At 44.3% G+C, this 18,437-nt stretch overlaps 1 protein-coding gene across 1 annotated transcript in view; it reads right to left on the bottom strand.

Annotated features, from left to right (window-relative positions):
• The window catches only part of DPY19L1 (dpy-19 like C-mannosyltransferase 1), a 103,668-nt gene that overhangs the window by 22,378 nt on the left and 62,853 nt on the right, over window positions 1-18,437 (bottom strand). The window contains exons 18-19 of the mRNA XM_065398972.1: window positions 14,362-14,386; window positions 11,399-11,518 (exon numbers count right to left, since the gene is read on the bottom strand). Coding sequence (XP_065255044.1) covers window positions 11,399-11,518; window positions 14,362-14,386 — 145 coding nt within the window. The remainder of the gene's footprint in view (window positions 1-11,398; window positions 11,519-14,361; window positions 14,387-18,437) is intronic.

Raw genomic sequence — 18,437 nt, 5'->3', positions numbered from 1 at the left:
AGCCATGGCAGAGAGAGGATACAGCCGGGATGCAATGCAGTGCCGCGTGAAAATCAAGGAGCTGAGACAAGGCTATCAGAAGACCAAACAGGCAAACGGACCCTCCGGATCCCAGCCCCACACATCCCGTTTCTACGAGGCACTGCATTCCATCCTTGGTGCGGCCGCCACCACTACCCCACCACTGACCGTGCACTCTGAGGATGGGATATTGTCCAGGGCCGGTTCCTCGGACATGTTAGCGGACGGGGAAGATGAGGAAGGAGATGAGGAGGACGAGGCAGTCGGCAGCGCTTACCAAGCTGATTTCCCCGACAGCCAGGAGCTCTTCATCACCCTTACAGAGATCCCCTACCAACCCTCCCCAGCATGTAACCCGGACACAGATTCAGGGGAAGGATCAAGCGGTAAGTGCTTTAAACATATAAACCTTTATTTTGTACAAAACTAGAATATTAATACTAATAACAATCTTTGATTCATGATTTCTTCCCCCTGGGCGCTTAAATAATCAGTAACAAGTATTTGCAAAAAAATCAAACAGTGTCCGGTTCTGCATGATTGTGCTGCCCAAGCTGCTCCACTCTTTTGTCGCTGCTACTGCAGCTATATGAAAAGCCGGTCTATATGTCCGGGGATAGAGCAGTAGTCCTCCACAGACATCTCAACAAAGCTCTCCTGGAGGTAAAGGGATAGCCTGTTCATCAGGTTCCTTGGGAGAGCGGCTTTACTTGGTCCTCCAAAGTAAGAGACGTTCCCGCGCCAGGAGACAAGCAGGTACTCTGGAATCAGCGCCTTGCAGATCATGGCGGCATAGGGCCCCGGTCTCTGCATGCTTTCTCGAAGCATCCTCCGGATCTCGTTGTCCGGGATCCTCATGAGGGTGATGTCGGTCATGACAACCTGCTTTGAATTAGGTAGGGGACTGTTAGTATTGGGACTGCTTGCAACAAGTTCCTTTACAGAACTGTGACCGCTGGTTTACAGCCACGCGGTGGGGGCAGGAGAGGGTCAGCATCCAGGGATCTTTCCCTGGCACATCCGCGAGGGGGTGGGACAGGGCCACAGTTCTTGCTTGGCCGACTGATGGCAGCACAGACTGGCATTGCTTTCAATGTGAAAGGTGGCCAGTGGTACTCCTAAAGTTTTAATCTGCAACAAGTCTACGGCTTACCATCTTTGCCTGCTACAGAGAGTACCGTGTCCTGCCCCGGTTCCCAGATCGGCAGTGCAAAAGCCCAGGCACTGAAGGCGAGGTTCGAAAATTCGACCTTGTCCTCAGTGCGCATGTGATAGGTGTGGTTCATGGTCTTGTTCACGGAGAAAGACTATGTTCTTGTGAATCAAGGTTCTTGATTCACAACTACATTTATCTTTCGGAGGAATTCACCGCCTTTTCCTCATTCCCACAGCCACATCTGCAACTGTCTCCCAACCCAGCCTGGAATCACACTCCCAGAGGCTAGCGCACATTAGGCGGAGGAAGAAGAAGACGCGAGAGGACATGTTCTCTGAACTTATGGGCTGCTCCCGAGCCCAGGCAGCACAGCATAACCAGTGGAGGGAGAATTTGTCCCAAATGCACCGGATACACATGGACCGTGAAGAGAGGTGGCGGCAGGAAGACCAGCAGGCGACTCAAACGCTGCTTGGACTTCTGAGGGAGCAAACGGACACGCTCCGGCGCCTTGTTGATGTTCTGCAGGAACGGAGGCAGGAGGACAGAGCCCCGCTGCAGTCTATCAGGAACCGCACTCCCCCGCCACCAAGTCCCATACCCCCCTCGCCCAAAGTCCAAAGAAGGAGGGGCGGGAGAGTCCGTGAAAACTCTCACTCCACCCCTGCAGACTGCTCAAGCACCAGAAGGCTGTCATTCCCCAAAATTTGAAAAGTCCTTTCCTGGCCGCCTCAAGCAAGCCCCCGTCCAAGTTTCACCCCCCAGTTTCATGTGTGGTTGTTAATAAAAAATACGTTTTTGTTCATTACTGTTTCAGTCATGCTGTTTTGAGGGAGAGTCTGTCTGCAGGGGGGGAAGGGGCTTGGTAATTGGACAGGACATTCACCTTTAGCAGGCTACAGAGGCGGGGGCAGGTCCAGCAGCAGGGCACATACACAGTGCACTGACTAGTTACCCTGGTCAGTCTGGGAGGTGGTTTTCATGTTCTGTGCGTGGGGTGAGGGGGGGTGTTGCTCTGCGACTTTGTGTCGGGGGAGGGCAGTTACAGATGTTATGCAGCGGACCTTGTCCTGGATCACAGAGCCACGCAGCAGGGGATCTGTAACCCTCCTCCCCCTGCCATAAAGTCACATAGCCCCCACATACACGCAGTCCCGCTCAGGAGGGCTGGCAGGCTCCGTGGAAACAACCAATCCGCCACTGCAATTCCTGTCATTCCTGGAGTTTAGAAGGATCATTTGCATCAGTACACTACACCCGCTCCCCACCACAGTCTGCGTCCCAGGTTTAAAACATTCCCGCGAAAACAGTAATAAAGACAACGGTGTTCATTAACAAAATAAAACTAAATTTATTTTTTTGGAAGGGGGTGAAGGGGGTCTGTAACTGGAGAGGATAGTCATCCTTAACTGGGTAAAGAAACGGGGGCAGGTTCAGCTTCTCTGTACAGAAACTTTAAAGTCACTGGTCACCCTGCTCAGTGTGGAACCAGGCTTTCAAAGCCTCCCGGATGCACAGCGCGTCCCGCTGTGCTCTTCTAATCGCCCGGCTGTCTGGCTGGGCATAATCAGATGCCAGGCTATTTGCCTCAACCTCCCACCCCGCCATAAAGGTCTCCCCCTTGCTCTCACACAGATTGTGGAGCACACAGCAAGCAGCTATAACAATGGGGATATTGGTTTCGCTGAGATCACAGCGAGTGAGTAAGCTTCTCCATCTCCCCTTGAGACGTCCAAAAGCACACTCCACCACCATTCTGCACTTGCTCAGCCGGTAGTTGAAGAGTTCTTTTTCAGAGTCCAGGGCGCCAGTGTAGGGCTTCATGAGCCAGGGCATTAGCGGGTAGGCTGGGTCCCCGAGGATCACTGTAGGCATCTCCACATCCCCAAGAGTTATTTTGTGGTCCGGGAAGTAAATACCTTCCTGCAGCCGTCTAAACAGACCAGAGTTCCTGAACACGCGAGCGTCATGAACCTTGCCCGGCCATCCGACGTTGATGTTGGTAAAACGTCCCCTGTGGTCCACCAGTGCTTGCAGCACCATTGAAAAGTAGCCCTTTCGGTTGATGTACTGGCTGACCTGGTGGTCCGGTCCCAGGATAGGGATGTGAGTTCCATCTATAGCCCCACCGCAGTTTGGGAATCCCATCGCGGCGAAGCCATCTATGATGACCTCCACGTTTCCCAGGGTCACTACCTTTGAGAGCAGTACCTTGACGATTGCCTTGGCTACTTGCATCACAACAACCCCCACGGTAGATTTGCCCACGCCAAACTGGTTCGCGACAGACTGGTAGCTGTCCGGCGTTGCAAGCTTCCAGAGGGCTATGGCCACTCGCTTCTGGACAGTCAGGGCTGCTCGCATCCGGGTGTCATTGCGCTTCAGGGCAGGTGACAGCAACTCACAAAGTTCCAGGAAAGTCCCCTTCCGCATGCGAAAGTTTCGCAGCCAATGGGATTCGTCCCAGACCTGCAGCACTATGCGGTCCCACCAGTCAGTGCTTGTTTCCCGTGCCCAGAATCGCCGTTCCACAACATCCAGATGACCCATTGTCACCGTGATGTCCTCGGAGCTGGGTCCCGTGCTTTGTGAGAGGTCTGTGCCCCTCTCAGAGTTCAGTCCCTCACCGCGGTGCCGTAGCCTCCTCGCCTGGTTCATCTGCATCTGCCTCTGGGAAAGGTGGATGATAACCTGCGAGGCGTTCACAAGTGCCACAACTGCAGCGATGGTCGCAGCGGGATCCATGCTCGCAGTGCTGTGGCGTCCGCGCTGTCACTGACCCGAAAAGCGCGCGAACTGATTTCCCGCCGGCGCTTTCAGGGAGGGAGGGAGGGCGGTATTGACAGACGGATGACGACAATTACCCAAAAGCACCCTCGACCCTTTTTTTTACCCAGAAGGCATTGGCGACTCGACCCAGAATTCCAATGGGCAGCGGGGACTGCGGGAACTGTGGGATAGCTGCCCACAGTGCACCGCTTCCAATGTCGACGCTTTCCCCGTTAGTGTGGACTCACAAAGTCGAATTACTGTCCTTAGTGTGGACACACAAGTTCGACTTAGCAATATCGATTCCACATATTCGATTTAAGTGAAATCGAAATACCCTCGTAGTGTAGGCATACCCTTAGCTAACAGCTGAAGGAAAAAGACTAATTTAAACTAGGGCTGTCAATTAATCGCAGTTAACTAATGCGATTAACAGTGCGATTAATTTTTTAAATCATGATTAATTTTTTTGAGTTAAACAATAGAATACCAGTTGAAATTTATTAAATATTTTCAGATATTTTTCTACATTTTCAAATATATTGATTTCTATTATAACACAGAATATAAAGTGAACCGTGCTCACTTTATATTATTACAAATATTTGCACTGTAAAAATGATAAACAAAAATATTTTTCAATTCACCTCATACAAGTACTGTAGTGCAATCTCTATCATGAAAGTGCAACGTATAAATGTAGATTTTTTTTGTTACATAACTGCTCTCAAAAACAAAACAATGTAAAACTTTAGAGCCTACAAGTCCACTCAGTCCTACTTTTGTTCAGCCAATCGCTAAGACAAACAAGTTTACATTTACAGGAGATGTGCTGCCTGCTTCTTATTTACAATGTCACCTGAAAGTGAGAATGGGCATTTGCGTGGCACTTTTGTAGCCGGTGTTGCAAGGTATTTACATGCCTGATATGTTAAACATTTGTATGCCCTTTCATGCTTCGGGAGGACATGCTTTCATGCTGATGATGCTCGTTAAAAAATAATGCATTAATTAAATTTGTGACTGAACTCCTTGGGGGAGAACTATATGTCTTCGGCTCTATTTTACCCGCATTCTGCCATATACTTCATGTAATAGCAGTCTTGGATGATGACCCAGCACGTTTGTTTTAAAAACACTTTCACAGCAGATTTGACAAAACGCAAAGAAGATACCAATGTGGAATTTCTAAAAATAGCTACAGCACTCGACCCAAGGTTTAAGAATCAGAAGTGCCTTCCAAAATCTGAGAGGGACAAGGTGTGGAGCATGCTTTCAGAAGTCTTAAAAGAGCAATACTCAGATGCGGAAACTACAGAACCTGAACTACCAAAAAAGGAAAATCAACCTTCTGCTGGTGGCATCTGACTCAGATGATGAAAATGAACATGCGTCGGTACGGACTGCTTTGGATCGTTATTGAGCAGAATACATCATCAGCATGGACTCATGTCGTATGGAATGGTGGTTGAAGATTAAGGGACATATGAATCTTTAGCGCATCTGACACGGAAATATCTTGCGTCGCCGGCTACAACAGTGCTATGCAAATGCCTGTTCTCGCTTTCAGGTGACATTGTAAACAAAAAGAGGGCAGCATTATCTCCTGCAAATTGTAACCAAGTTTGTTTGTCTGAGCGATTGGCTGAAGTAGGACTGAGTGGACTTGTAGGCTCTAATGGTTTACATAGTTTTATTTTTCAGTGCAGTTATTTTTTGTACATAATTCTACGTTTGTAAGTTCAACTTTCATGATAAAGAGATTGCACTACAGTACTTATATGAGGTGAATTGAAAAATACTATTTCTTTTGTTTTTACAGTGCAAATATTTGTAATCAAAAATATAAAGTGAGCACTATACTCTCTGTATTCTGTGTTGTAACTGAAATCAATATATTTGAAAACGTAGAAAACATCCAAAAATATTTAAATAAATAGTATTTCATTATTGTTTAACGCGATTAATTTTTTTATTCATGCGATTATTTGTGATTAATTTTTTTAATCGCTTGACAGCCCTAATTTAAACAGATCTGTTAATAATTTCTTAAAAGGTATGGAACAGTAAGACCAAAAACTATTCCTGTGAATCTGCCAAAGAAAAATAGCACTCTTTGTATAGAGTGTGGACTTAAGAAAAAGGAAGTCCTAACTGACTGGACACTGTTTACGTGTAAAATGAAATACAACATTCCAAAGAAACAATATGTACCCTATTTTTATGGCTTTAATAGCTATTTTCCCGCCTAACTCCAATTTCTCTTGGTCTCCTTTATGTATCTGAACTCTTTCTTCTTATGCTGCTACCTTTTTTTTTTTTTTTTTTTAAGAGGTTGTTCATAATTTTATCAAATGTATGAAGTGTACATAAGGAAAGAAAAGGGCAGAATGTAATATACTAGGCACTTGCAGAGTTAAAAAAAATTATGAAAAAATCTTATGTCATGAATTTTGTCTCCATTTTTAAGTTTTTGGGAAAGTGGGGGAAGATGATTCTACAAAAATGTTTTTGTACTTTTATGAATAAATAACCCCTTGGTCTTTTCGCCAACCATGAGATTTAAAAAAAAAAGAAAAAGAAAAGAAAAACTTAAAAAGCTGACAGGGTTGCATTGCTGGCTTCATTCATTCTTCTCCAACAGATCCCAGATGGTCATGATGGGCAGCTGCTTGATGGTTCTCACCACCTGTGGAGCATTGCAGGGTTCATTCTTACTATTACCAGTGAAGGAAACAGTAATTGACAACATCAATAAACTGATGACACATCTCTACAGGCACATCTTATCTAGTGCAAACAATGCTAGCTCCCAGCTGTCTCGGTGCTCAAAGGAAGCTGGAACTGGATGAAAGCCACCGGCATAAACTAAATCGCAGAAAGCTGTTGATATTAATGATAAGATACTATTAAACTCGTCCCCCCAATGTTCAAACAAGTGAAGGCATGGAGGTGTTCCTGCTGGACTCATTGCTCCTGAATATCCAAATGGCATCAGAAACACTATCTTTCATTTCAACTGACAAGGAGATCTTTGTTCTGGTAAAGTAACATAACCCACAATGATCCAGGCTGAATTACTGCCATTCCCTCGCTCTAATACTGAAGGCAACTATCATATGAAAACTTCAACTAGCTCACCTACTGAATCAAAAAGACTAAAGAGTCCATATATCACCAGTACTTTGCACCCTAAATAGCTCCTCATTCAACTCTTGATCCATTTCAAAGTACTGTTTTTTCTCTCTCTGAGACCGTGTCTCCCTTCATGACCTACCAGAGCAGTTATGATTGACCAGAGGTCTACAGCAGACGAGCCCCTGAGTTGCACTCTGGGTTGAGGTGTAGCAGAAGGTCCTAAACTGTGGCACACATTTCCTATGCTCTAATGGCAGAGTTCTAGTCTTGTCAAGATTTGAGCAAGATACAAAGATCCAACTGTTTACACAGGCTTTCCAACAATAACAAAGTAGCAGAAGAGCCCAACAGCATTCTCCTGGGTAACAGAAATCAACAACTAAAATAAGGGAAGAATGAAGAAGAATTTAGGCCTATTTTGTACAGAATTCACTATGAACCAATGTTTTAACCACCACCTACATATCACAATGATGGGCACATTAGAAGTAGGAAGAGAGAGAGAAAAAAACAAGACTAAACATTTATTTTATTGCTTTCCTGGTTCAAAGGGCAACTTTTATGTCAAATTACAATACACTGACATTTTCATTGCTAATTTACAGACCCCTGAAGATACAGTTTTAGAATGTCTGTTTTGAGAATCTTAATGGAAGTTTTGTTAAAATACTATTACTCAAAAAAAAAAAAAACCTAAAACCATTATGTTGCCAGTGCACATTACAGATGCAGAACAGAGGCAAAGAGAGATTGAGATCAAAACTTTGCACTCATTTTAGGTGCCCAATTTGAGAGTAGGACCTAATTTTTCGGGCACTTAGCATTATATAGCACTTTCTATGTACATATCACAGCTCCCACCGACTTCAGTTCCAGCTGAAAGTGTGCAGCACTTAATCAAATCAGACCCCAGGATATCAAGACAGGCACCCAGAAAATAAGGAAGACACAATTAGTGACCAACTATGAAAAATATGATTTACGTGACTTGTCCAGCATCACATGGGAACTCTGTGGCAGAGGCAAGAAAAGAAGCCAATTCTCCAGGGCTCCATGAAACTGGTTTAATCACAAGATCATCTTTTATCTTCCTGCAATCCCTTGACTCATTTACTACACATCTTCCAACTTTGGCAACAAACAAGGCAAGGGTCTTACAGACAACAACCTCCTTTTCTACACAACTCCCAGAGCAGGTCTATCCTGTTTACTGAACAAGGCAAGGGAATGCAGGAAGGGAAAGAACACAAAAAGTGGTCACATAATAAGTAACAGTTACTAACCTGTTCCATAACTGTTGTTCTTTGAGATGTGTGGCACATGCCCATTCCACTTCAGCTGCGTGCATACCTCAGCGGTACCTGTTGGGGTGGCGCACGTGCCCTCTGCTACTCTCATGCTGCTGCGTGATGGTATAAAGTGTGGAGCTGCTCCAACCTCTCCCCCTGCTACTCTCATGCTGCTGCGTGATGGTATAAAGTGTGGAGCTGCTCCAACCTCTCCCCAAGTCCTTCTTACCGGACAGACTCTGATACAGAAGGGCTGGTGGTGGAATGGACACATGCAACACATCTCAAAGAACAACAGTTAGGGAACAGGTTAGTAACTGTTTCTTCTTTGAGTGACTGCACATGTGCATTCCACTTCTGGTGACTCACAAGCAGTTCAATCTTTATTCAGGTAGACTTCGATCCCACCCTCAGATGGAAGGACCACATGTTCAAACTTGGCATCATCTCTAGATGCTGAGACACTGCATTCTCCAAAGCAGTCATCTGCTCAGGCAGGACCATTGACTCTGGCACAGCCCTGTTGAGATTAGATGCCATCTTTCCGTGCCTCTTTCTCAGTATTGGGGAAGGAGTATGGACCCAAGAATTAGCAAAACCACAAGAAGCACTTCTGATGGATGCAGATGTGTTTGGTATCCACTATGAGTGAGACGGCTCTGAGGATGAGTGTAGCAGAAACTTAAGCCTGGCCTCCATGTCCTTCTTGGCTCAAAATCCTTGCAAGGTAGGCACCAAAACATGGACCTGAGTCTCCCCAAGACACTTCAGGCAACTGGAGTGTGGGTCACTCACTGGAACTGGTTTCTTGCAGGAATGGCAGGGCTTAAAACCCAGTGACTGAGTCATGCCCCGGCAGAGGTAGCAGTACCCAGGAATGGGTACTTCTATAACTACCTAACACTATAAACTACTAAACCAAGGAAAAGACTTGTGATAATAAGACCACACTCTCCAACAACCATCACGGATGGTAAGAAGGAACTGATGGGGTTGGGGATGGCTCCGTCCTTTATACCATTGCACAGCAGCATGAAGGAACAGAAGTCACCTGTGCTGCCCCGATGCACACTGCTGAGGGAAAAAATCTCTGACAACAACTAGATATCTACAGATTGTGTGGGAACGCACACACCTGAAGTGGAATGGACATGTGCAATCACGCAAAAAAGAAGACTATCATAATGCATGTGCACAATGGGGCTGAATTAAAATTATAAGCAACCTTAATACTGGCACTTCTTAATTGAGTGATTGACTTTGAAACCTGAATAACGTTCTTAACAGTTTTTTACTGTTTAATTGCCTAGGTTTCCTAAAAAAACAAACAAAGAAATATTCCAAATGTGATACTATACTGACACCCATGTGGTTTATCAGCAGGGTTGGAACATGTAGATCCACTACACAGACTTCTGGCACTTAAGCTAAGAGAGAAACTGATAAAAATAGTTAGGTTGTTAATCACTACATTGACCAGCACTAGAGTGGGAGAAGACACACACTTTGCCAGTACGTTTCACATATATTTGCTTACAGCAGTGGAATGGTGAGATTCAGGAAACGTGGGTTCCATTCCAGGCTCTGGAAATGAGTGTGCTTTAATGGGCACAGACTCTTCTACCTGTTTCCCTCAAGGTTGATGCCTTCCCTGCCCTATCTGCTCCCACCTTTCCCTTTCCCACCTCACCTCCTTGCTCTAGTCCTATTCTCTTTGTCTATCCTAGTCCCTGCCTCCACTACTCAGGGTTCACATCCAAGTCCCAGTTTCTTCACCCAGCAAATCCCAGTTCTCTCCCTGCACCCCAACACTTTTTCAGATCCATCTTCTCTGCCCATTACGATCCCCCTCCCTCACAGGTTTAGTTCCAGTCTCCTTGCCAGAACAGTCCTAGTCTCTCCCTTCCAACTCCCAGTCACAGTTGCTCTTCCTCCACCACCCTTAGTTCCAGACTCCTATTCCTTTCCACCCCCCAGTCTGGCTTTTGTCCCTTCTGCATTTGAATCAGACCAGCTTCCTTCTCCACACTGCCTGAGTGCCCACAGGGGGGACATTGATAGGACAGGGGGCACAGACACTCCATTCTTAGTTCCAGTGCCCAGCCCAGAGCACTGGGAGCAGACATTACTGGGAAAGTCTGGCTTTGACCCTGCTGCCATGCGCTGAAGTATATTCTGTCACTCTGTGGGGCTGGTGTATGTGCAGTCCTGTTACATACAGAAGCTGTGAGGAGCTGGGGCATGTTTAGTTGTTCTGTGGAAATGGCACATGTGCAGTCCAATCACACACAGGAGTTGTGAGGGAGGGAGCGTGCACTCTGGTCAGCACAAGGAACTGAGAGAGGCTCAAGTATGCTCAGTGAAGATATTTAGCTCCGGTTCTAAAGACAATCTGTATTCTGGGTGTGAGGATCACCCTTCAAAAATGTAGAATATTTGTCTGAATAGCCAGTTCCAACAAATATTCCACATCTGAAGAAGTCTGGTCTGCTTTTCCATTATAGGTGATTTAAAACTAGAAAAATCTTATCTTCATTTTGCATCCCAGTTCAACTTCAAAGCAAGAATATGCTTTCAACATTCAAGCCTATCTAAAACTAAACTTACACTGAGAATAGATATGTAGGCAATGAATCTAACAGGGAAAAAGGGAATGTGATTATACACCAACATTAATTTTTGATAAAATTAGAGTGATACAAAACCAGTAATAGCAATGAAATGTACAATTAAAAGCAAAATGTGCTGTCCTATAACTAAGCTCAGTACAAGGCACAATAAGACAGACTTATGCTGTAGTTACAGTATTCCAAGTGTTTGTTTTAATTGTAATACTATAAATGGAATGCTGATTTTTTAAATGAACTTGTGTTTTCCTTTTAACTAATAAATATTATAGTTAAAAGATTTAGCAGTTATGAACAATAATAGAGCAGTTTATATAATTTTGGATAAGAGTTCAGAGAACAATGTGTTACGGTTACATTAAGGGTTGAGAGAATTGCAGGGTTAAAGAACATCTTACCTGTTTTGAACAAACCAAGGAAGCCATAACGCATAAGTGAGGTGTCAGAAACAGTTTCAGTCTCATAATTAAAATACCAAGTACAGTATATGCCAATAGCTGCAATGCATGGTATACCAGCTGCCAAACAAAAAAACAACCACATACACAAAAGCATAAGCTAACATTTTGATACATTTTCATTTGATATTCAAAATACATTTTAAAAAATACAAAACTTATTTAAGAGAGTTTTTATGTATTTCAATGTAAAATAATCTTCCAAATTTAAGCAACGGCAATGGTTAAGTAGGTTTTTTTACTCATCCTCCCTGAGGATTGTGATTTTTTTTTTTTTTTTTTTTAAAGTATGCTTACATATGGATAGAGAAAGGAAGGAGGAAAATTGGGTGACCAGATAGCAAGTGTGAAAAATCAGGACAGGTGGTGGGGGGTAATAGGTGCCTATATAAGAAAAAGCCCCAAAAATTGCGACTGTCCCTATAAAATTGGGACATCTGGTCACCCCAGAGGAAAAGCAGCATAGAAGGGCTAGCTGGAGAGATGGCTGGATATACAGGAGGGCAAACTGCAAGGCAGGCAGGCAATGATAGATGTAATGTTCCCTGATGGCCATCTCCTACCTCACAGGCAGGAAGAGGCTTAGTTATTTAACATACAGTAACTCCTCGCTTAACGTTGCAGTTATGTTCCTGAAAAATGTGACTTTAAGCGAAACGATGTTACGTGAATCCAATTTCCCCATAAGAATTAATGTAAATAGGGGGGGTTAGGTTCCAGGGAAATTATATTATATTTTTTATATATACACATATATATACACACATATATATACATACATACATACATATATATACATACATACATATATATACACACACACACAGAGTATAAGTTTTAAACAAACAATTTAATACTGAACACAGCGATGATGGTTGTGAAGCTTGGTTGAGGCGGTGAAGTCAGAGGGTGGAATATTTCCCAGGGAATGCCTTACTGCTAAATGATGAACTAGCTTTTGGCTGAGCCCTCAAGGGTTAACCCATTGTTGTTCATGTAGCCTCACACTCTACAAGGCAGCAGGAATGGAGGGAGGGGAGACAGCATGGCAGACAGAGACACACACACTGTGTGTGTGTGTGTGTGTGTGTGTGTGTATTGCCCCTTTAAGTACGCTGACACCACTCTAAGTACACTGCCTTGTTAAGTAGATCAGCAAGTTGAGACAGCAGCTGCTCCCAGGAAGCTCCCTCCTCCTGAGCCCTGTCATGTCATCCCCCCCCCCACTTATGGAGATGGGGTAAGAGGGGTGCAGGAGCAGGGGGACGCCCTAACATTAGCCCCCCGCTTTCTCCTGCGCAGCAAGCAGGAGGCTCCCGGGAGCAGCTCCAAGGCAGGGGGCAGGAGCAGCACATGGCAGTGGGGGGAGGGACAGCTGAACTGCAGGCAATTGATAGCCTGCTTGGCGGCTGCTGCACAGGGAACTTAGGGGAGCAGGGAGCTGATAGGGGGGCTGCCGGTCCACCCTGGCTCCAACCCCCCCCCCCCCCTCCCAGCTAGCTGCAACGGGCTGCTCTTCCTGCAAGCAGTGGACAAAGCAGGCGGCTGCCAAATGACTTTAAGGGAGCATTGCACAACTTTAAACAAGCATGTTCTCTAATTTATCAGCAACGTAACAACAAAACTATGTTAACTGAGACGACTTTAAGTGAGGAGTTACTGTATCTAAAATCCTTAGTGATCCAGAGATGAAAGGTGTGACAAATACAGTTGTCACCATTACTAAATTGTGCAACTAGTGACAAGCACAGTTATTTGTAACATGGTGCTCTGATATTCTTAAAATCAAATATCAATAAGTTCAACTCAGAGTATCAGTGCCAGACTTATCTCTTGACACACATAACCTCAGACACACATTACCTGAGGAGAACTTGTGATAAAAATGCAGCCACTCCAATCAATATATCTACCTATTTGAATCATTTTAATATTTTTGGATGAATTAAGATGTTTCTAAAGAGCAAAACAGCACAATGCCTCTAAATAATCAGGAAAATAAATAATTGGGTGCCAAGCAGCTCATTAGGAAGCTTTTTTTTTTTATCTTTTTTCTTTGTGCATGGAAGGAGATTCCTTCCTCCAAATTGGAAGCAATTGTCTAAGGGGTGTAGGCTTATTGGAAGCTATTTTCTATGTGCTAACTCCTAGATTCTAATTAGTTTTCTAACTGTAGTAAATATGGAAGGATTTTGTACTTCAATCTAGGCTTCCTCAGTGCAAACTTAATTTTCTCAGTGAATGCTTAATTTCTAGTGAACTGACCCCTCATTTTACCCTAGTCTTCAATTGGCCTCCTGGACTAACAAATTTGAATTTAGGGATTTGAATGCCAAGATGGGATATAAACGTGTCTACCTAAACTTTGATGGCTCCACCCATCATCAAGCAGATGTCATATTAAGTGGGGCTGACTTTTTGAACTTAAAATGGAAAAAAAACTCAAAGAAAAGCCATCATTCAAGAATAACAAAATCAACCAAATACTGAAAAACTGACAATTACTTACATTAATAAAATGTTAGGAGTAACTGACAAAGAGCAGAGACTAAAGTAATAGGCTTAACTACCACACACAAATCCTACAAACAAACAAGACTACAGAGGTAGTCTTCAAACGTGTCAAGAAAAAAATGAAAGTTGGAATCCAGGATATTCTATTTATATCATTAAAACAAAGCGTAAGGCTTTTTCCCCATTACAAATAGGAGGTCTTTTGTATGTGTTGTTTTAAAGAAGTTATTCTGGTGACACTAACCAAGAAGTAGGGAATTAGACAAAAAAAACTAAACTTTTGAGAACCATCATACAGAGATAATTTTCATTTACATTATATTAAAAATGTACCAGTACTTATTCAAATTAAGGAGTCACACATGATATCATAAAGATGAAAGTCTTACCTCACCATGGTTAAAATGGTCCTCTCTGGATAAAAAAGAAAAACCACACAAATACATTATTTGTTTATAGCACAGAATCATAAATATGTCCTACAGAAGTGCACTAGTTTCATTTATGAAATGAGCTGATAAATATATATCACTTATATAGCCCTTTTCAGCCACAGATTTCAAAGCTCTTTACAAGTTGGATAAATATCTTTGTCCCATATTTATGTTTTGGCTTATCTCCAATGCTGAAAATGCACTTTAATACTTTAATTACTTCTACAAACAATCTTTAGAGCAGATTAGCTATTTGGACACAGAGCTAGAAACTCCCTAACAAAAGATAAGTACACAGAATATGTCCTACTATGTATTGTTAAAACAAGTCAACCATTTATTTAGTTATGACATGTATGGTTTCTGGATACTGAGGAGGAAACCGTGTAAACAAAACATTGTTTTTACAGCAACTTATAAAGCTTGTTGAGACCTTAAAAGAGATACTTCCAGAGAACCTTAACTTTGCTATTGAATTATTGTAAATCTGTTTCCATAAACTGATGCACGTATGCCTAATGTTCTTGCAGGATACTTGTGAAAAAAAAAAATCCTCAAGCTCATGAGTTTCATATTTGTTAAAAATCTGATAAAGACCACATGAGCAAACAAACAAGTCCCAGTAACGATCTATGGAAAAAAGAAGACAAAAACTCTCAGTGTAGCTGAATGTGTAGGATGAAGTGACAAAAATCTCCTTGCCTAATTCACCACTGTCATACGTTAGTATCAAATACTGGTTCCAAAATGGATTTAATGGAAAAGAGCAGATAGTTATAGACATAGATTATTAATCTTGGTTCTGGATAAGAAGGCAATGATTCCTCTGGAGCGAAACACCAGGTACTCAGTACTTTAAGAAGCATTCAAAAGTGTTTCAGCAGCATAACAAATAATGAGGATTTGACTCTATCCTCTCTCAACCCCATGTTAAATTTATTATCTATCCAGAGGAGAAAGTTAGAATGCAAACGCTGACAGAACAGAGGTACATATTTTGCAATGAGAAAAGGACTTTGTGTTAAGAAGCTCTTCAGCAGGGGAAGTTTGTAGTTTTCGTTCTCTGATCTGTAGATGCTGCTCATTCTTTATTCTGAGAAGCAGATCACAGGAGAACCGTCCAACCCTAAATGAAGGCAGCTTAGGAAATACAATGAACATTTTATAGGAACACTTCCTACAGATTAAACCCAAATATCTTGGGGTTTCTAACTTGAACCTGACACCCCAGAAGGAAGGATGAAGATGATGTTTACATTCACTGTTTGCGGGAGAGAAAGGGAAGGGCAAAGGAGTAGAAATATTAGCCTAAGATTGTACAGCAAACAAACAGAAAGTATAGTAATTTAACTTATCAATAAGCACAAATACAAATATTTTGTGAATGCTATACAGTGAAGGGAAAACCAGTTCAATTTAGTGAATAGCAAACAGCTCTCCAAAAACAGGTCAATACACTATTTTGGAGCTAAAGTATCTGGCATATATCAATTAAAATGAAAAGAAAGAATCCTAACATTTGTTTTGTAGCAAAAATGAAGGCTATTTACTGGTAACCACAGTTCTTTGAGACGGCTGTGCATATTCACAGTTACTGGTATTGCGCCACCTAGTGGTTAAACCTTCTCCAAGCAATGTCCCTTGGAGTGCTCTCTCAACTCCTCCTACAACACCTTCTGCTGAACCGCTCAGTGTTTCTGAACACATTCTAAAGGCAAGGCCATAAAATGGGGTGCAGCACCCTCTACCACCTCAGTTCCTTCCATCACCAACCAAGAGATAAAAAGAGGGCTCTGGTACAGTGCCACCTTGAAGAACTCCAGTTACAAGTAAGTAACGAGTGGCTCTGCATATTTCCACTTATGGGATAGTATCATAAGCAGTGCTGAAAATAAGCCAGAGGAGGGAACAGAGTTCTAATTGAATACAGACTGAAGCAAAGCTCTACTAAATCTAGCATCAGCCCTACAGGCCACATCTAGAGCATAATCCTTCTTAAATGTGTACAGAACTCCAGGTTGCAGCCCTGCAAATTTCAACAACAGTAACTTGTTTAAGGCAAGCAAGAGAAGCTGCCACAGCTCTAATGGAATATGATTGTAAGTACAAGAATTTCTGCTACCATGTAACATTCAACAATACATTGTTTAATCCATCTACAAGTATTCTGGAAAGACACCATACAACCCATGTGATTCTTAGTGTAAGACATGAATAATCTAGGTATTTTCATGCAAGAGCCCTTCTTGCATCGAAAGTATATAAAGGTGATTCACCCTCATTAGCATGTGGCTTTGGAAAAAATACCAACAAATTAACACCACTTTTGGAAAAATCCTGGGATTCAGGCCTAAGAATCACCTTATCTTTATGAAAAGATGTGAATGGTGGAATGTAAAAGATCAGCCATCAAGGTATTTAATTCACTCACCCTTCTGGCTGATGTTATGGCAATAATAAATGATGTCTTAAGAGATAAATAATATAACAAACACTCGGCTAAGGGTTCAAAACATGACTTCATAAATGTAGCCAAAACACAAAATGAGATCACAAGGAAGAAGAGTAGGGCCGGGCAAACTGGACCCACGGGGTTCGGGCTTCCCCTCGCTGGCTGCGGCGGGACTTCACTTGGCCGCAGCGCGGACTCCTCCTCTCCGGCCCCTCCCCAGTGCTGGGCTGGCAGGCTTCTCCCCGATCCCACCCTCCTGGCCCCTCCCCTCCGCCCACTCACTCAGCTGGCCATCTGAGGGCTCCAGTTCCATCCCGCCCCCCACTCCCCAGGAGCCCGGAGTGGCGCGGACCATCACTGGTGGCGTGGCGACCTGGCCGACCACCACCTGGAGCGGAGCAGAGTCCCTCCGACCCTCCCTGCCTGCGCTGCTCGGTCTCCAGCAGGGGCAGGGCCCGGGGCCAGGAAAGAAACTTTCTCTCCATGTGACGTGACATGTGAGTGAGCAGGGGGAGCCCGCGGGGCCGGGCAGGACGAGAAGGGGGAGCCGGGCAAGGCTGGGAACCGAGGGAGGAGGGGATACCCGGAGAGGCCGGGAAGAAAGTGGGGGAGCAGAGAGGAGCTCAGGGGGTAGAGCCAGGCAGGGACTTCAGGGAGCGGGTGGGGGGGATGGGCCAGGGAGGAGGAACCAGGCTGGGAGGAGCCGGGCTGGGCATTGAAGTCTGAATGGAGGCGGGGGGGGGGGGGGCGGATGAAGAGAGAGACAGGCGTGGAAGGGAAGGATGGAAACAGTGAGGTTTCCTTGCTTTATTCTCTTTGTGCTGTTACTTGTATGTATTTAGGACTGATGAATTGGTTCCTTTTCTTATTAAACTGCATGTCCCAAGCACCTCTTTACTTTTCAGGATTAGAGAGACATGCTATTTTAGGGAGAATGAAAGGCCATTCGGGAGGTGATGGCCCAGAGCAGTGGCAGGCAAGGGCCTGGATGAGGGCTGGACTCAGCCATTGGTATCAGCTATTTCTTTTTTTGTCATTCAAATGGATTTTGGGTCATGGCTGACATCCCAGCCATCATGTAAAACGCTTCCCTGTGGCCTTTTGACATGCGCACAGAGGTATCTCACTGCCAAGTCCCTATCCTAGGAGGGGAGGAAAGGGGAGAGGGAAGGCTGCAGGGTCATGTCCCACCTCCGCGCAGCCAGTGGCCCATGCTTGCCACTGCCATGCTGGAGCCTCCACATTTATTTACTGACACATAAAATTTGCAGAATTTTAAAATATTGTGCACAGAATTTATTTGTTGGTGCTGAATTCCCTCGGGAATATGGTGTGCTGGGTAGTTGTGGTGGGGGGGCTGTGAGAGGGGCGATGGGCAGTTGTGGGGTGGGGGGGTCTGTGGGTCGGAGGGCACTGGGCATAGGGATCTGTGGTGGAGATCTCTGGGTGAGGGGCCACTGGGCATAGGTGTTGCTGGGCATAAGGGGGTACTGGGAACGGGAGGGCGGTGTGGCAGGGCACGCTGGCAGCGCAGGGCTAGGGGCGCAGGCGGGAGGGAAATGCAGGGGCTAGAGGTGAA

Source organism: Emys orbicularis, chromosome 2, assembly GCF_028017835.1.
Source record: "Emys orbicularis isolate rEmyOrb1 chromosome 2, rEmyOrb1.hap1, whole genome shotgun sequence".
NCBI lineage: Eukaryota > Metazoa > Chordata > Testudines > Emydidae > Emys > Emys orbicularis.
Note: the sequence above shows the minus strand (reverse complement) of the source record. Positions and strands in the feature narration are given on the sequence as shown.